The sequence below is a fragment of the Hipposideros armiger genome, unplaced genomic scaffold (genome assembly GCF_001890085.2).
Source record: "Hipposideros armiger isolate ML-2016 unplaced genomic scaffold, ASM189008v1 scaffold_380, whole genome shotgun sequence".
Lineage (NCBI taxonomy): Eukaryota > Metazoa > Chordata > Mammalia > Chiroptera > Hipposideridae > Hipposideros > Hipposideros armiger.
This window is the reverse complement of record NW_017731730.1, coordinates 122477-125002: the sequence shown is the minus strand read 5'-3', so window position 1 is coordinate 125002 and position 2526 is coordinate 122477. Positions and strand designations below refer to the sequence as shown.

The following is a 2526-nucleotide window of genomic DNA, read 5'->3' as shown; positions in this document are numbered from 1 at the left end:
TATAGTTGACCTTTTAACTTTTAAATGCAAATTGAAACAAGCCCTCTCACTAATTTGACATTTTATTAATACAGAATTCACAACATACAGATTTATAATTATAAGAATTAATAGGGAAATAGCTGAACTATTTAAAGTACATCATATACTAAAAATAAGAAAGTAATTTATTCATTTCCAATCTAGGGTAATGGTCTTTTTGTTATTTTTTTTATAGTTTATATTTAATTTCTTTGAATATGAGACAAATAATTCCCTACGCATGTATGCATGTGATTCCTAGACTTGGATTCCTAGACAATGGATTACATATTAGATGAGGATAAAAGTAAGCTTTATCTCATATTTTACCTTTTTTCTGGATCCTTTTGAAGGCATAATGAAATCATTTTTCTAAATGATTTTCCATATTTTTTCAGCATTTCCTTATCTTGAATACCAGTTTCCAAAGAAGGAGGATCATTTTGCAGTGTCAGCATCAAAACCTGTAAGAATTTTCAAAGTAAGAAAAACTTCTTAAGACTCAGTAATGTTAAATATTGTAGCCAAGATTTTTCAATATAGACAACCCCCAACATACAAGCAGATTTTATTTTCTACAAGTTCATATGTAGACCAGTTGTTCAGAACCCAGAGTTATTCAGGTTTTCGCCACGTAAACAATATCACACCGAAAGTTGGCTTCCCCAACGACGTGCCTGCCAGAGCTCAACTGTATCAACACTGTTATATTCTTTGGTTAGTTAGTCCTTTCTCCATGTCTTCTGTCCCCAGTCTTATACTGCCAAACGATCTTTAAAAAAATATTAAAACCATAGCAAAATATTAAAAAACAAACAAAAAAAAAAAAACCACAGAGTGTGTGACCTTGCTGACTTCATCTATTCATGGCTCTGTTTCAACCTGACACCTTGTAATCTGGTCCTCTCTTCCTGGAACGCCTCAGAAACTTCTATCATAGAAATCACTGATGATGCCCTATTTAACAAAGATACAGCCTTTTTTAGTTCTCATTTTTCCTCCCTTCCCTGAATCAACTGATTATTCTGTCCAACTCTTTCTTCATTGACTTTCATGGCAACATACTAGCTTGATTCACAGAGATGTAAGTAATGAAAGTCATATTTATGTGAAGGGGCTTGGGGTTAGTTGTGTTTTTCTATATACTGTTTGACTTTTTTATAAAAGTATAAGCCATTTTCTAAACACAAAGTCAACATTAAAAAATAAAAGAGGGATATAATCAGAATTATTACTTGCTTTTCAGATTTACATTTACTGAAACAGAATTACTAAGTTTGGTAATATTTCTCATTTTGAGCAAATAGGTTAACATGTATATATCTGGCTATAATTGCAGGAGTCACTGCTTATAATAGATGAAAAGTAAATCTCATGCTCCCCCCAACCTCCTTTTTTAAAAAAATAAGTTATTTCTTTGGCCTAAAAATAGCCTCCCTCCTACAGTTATTAAAAATGAAAAAGCCGGCCGGCCGAGTGGCNCTTCATTCCTTTTTATTACCAAATATAATATTCCATTGTATAGATAACACATTTTATACATTCATTTATCAGTACATGAATATTCAGGTTTATACTTTTTAATTATTACAAATAATGCTACTATGCACATTTGTGTACTTATTTTTGTGTGTACGTTTTCAATTCTCTTTGATATGGCTAGGAGTGGAAAGGTTGGGTCATATCGCAACTGAGTTTGGCCTTTTGAGGAACTGCCAGGCTATTTTCTAAAGTGGCTGCATCGTTTTACATTCACATTAGTACGGGAGGATTCCAATTTCTCCACATCTTTATCAATACTTACTATTGTCTGTCTTTTTTATTATAGTCATTCTAGTGGGTGTGAAGTGGTATCTTCATTGTTTTTGTATGGTGCGAGGAAAGGGCCCAACTTCACAACTCACTCTGTTATTGCAAAGTGTGACTTAAAATAGTTTAGAATTAATTCTTCAATTGTCTAACATACCTTTTCCTCGTAGTAGATAACGGAGTAATAAATACATAGGCATTCAGTAGACTAATGATATTTGCTGAATGAATGTATCAAAAGAATGCTAAATAAAGGACTGAAAGAAAATGAGTAATACTTTTACAGTTATCAAAGTATTACTTAACATACATACTTTCAAAATGCAAAAGTAAACTATAAGCAATTTTCCAGGAAAACTGAGCTAAATCACCATTTACCTTTTTAGCTCTTTCAGAAATGGTTGGTGCTCTCTGCAATATTTTTTCTTGAAGAAACTCTTTATTCTGGAAAGGAAAAATAAGTATTTTCTTTTTATAAGACATTTTTATTGAACCAAAAAAAAACTGAGAAATATTCACCACAATTAAAATGTGACATAGTAACTGCTTTGCAAAGAAGTTTGAAAAAAGCTCCCATTCATTTATTCTGAAGCTCCTTTAGTACATTACTACCATGGGTTTATAAACTTAGAGCTTTGATGTACTGTATAAACCAGTATCTATAAAAAGTTTGCTTTACCACATGTCCTTTGGGAT

At 31.9% G+C, this 2526-nt stretch overlaps 1 protein-coding gene across 1 annotated transcript in view; it reads right to left on the bottom strand.

The window, feature by feature from the left end:
• OXSR1 (oxidative stress responsive kinase 1) overlaps nucleotides 1-2526 on the bottom strand; it is a 92032-nt gene that overhangs the window by 26720 nt on the left and 62786 nt on the right. The window contains 1 exon segment of the mRNA XM_019662722.1: nucleotides 352-485. Coding sequence (XP_019518267.1) covers nucleotides 352-485 — 134 coding nt within the window.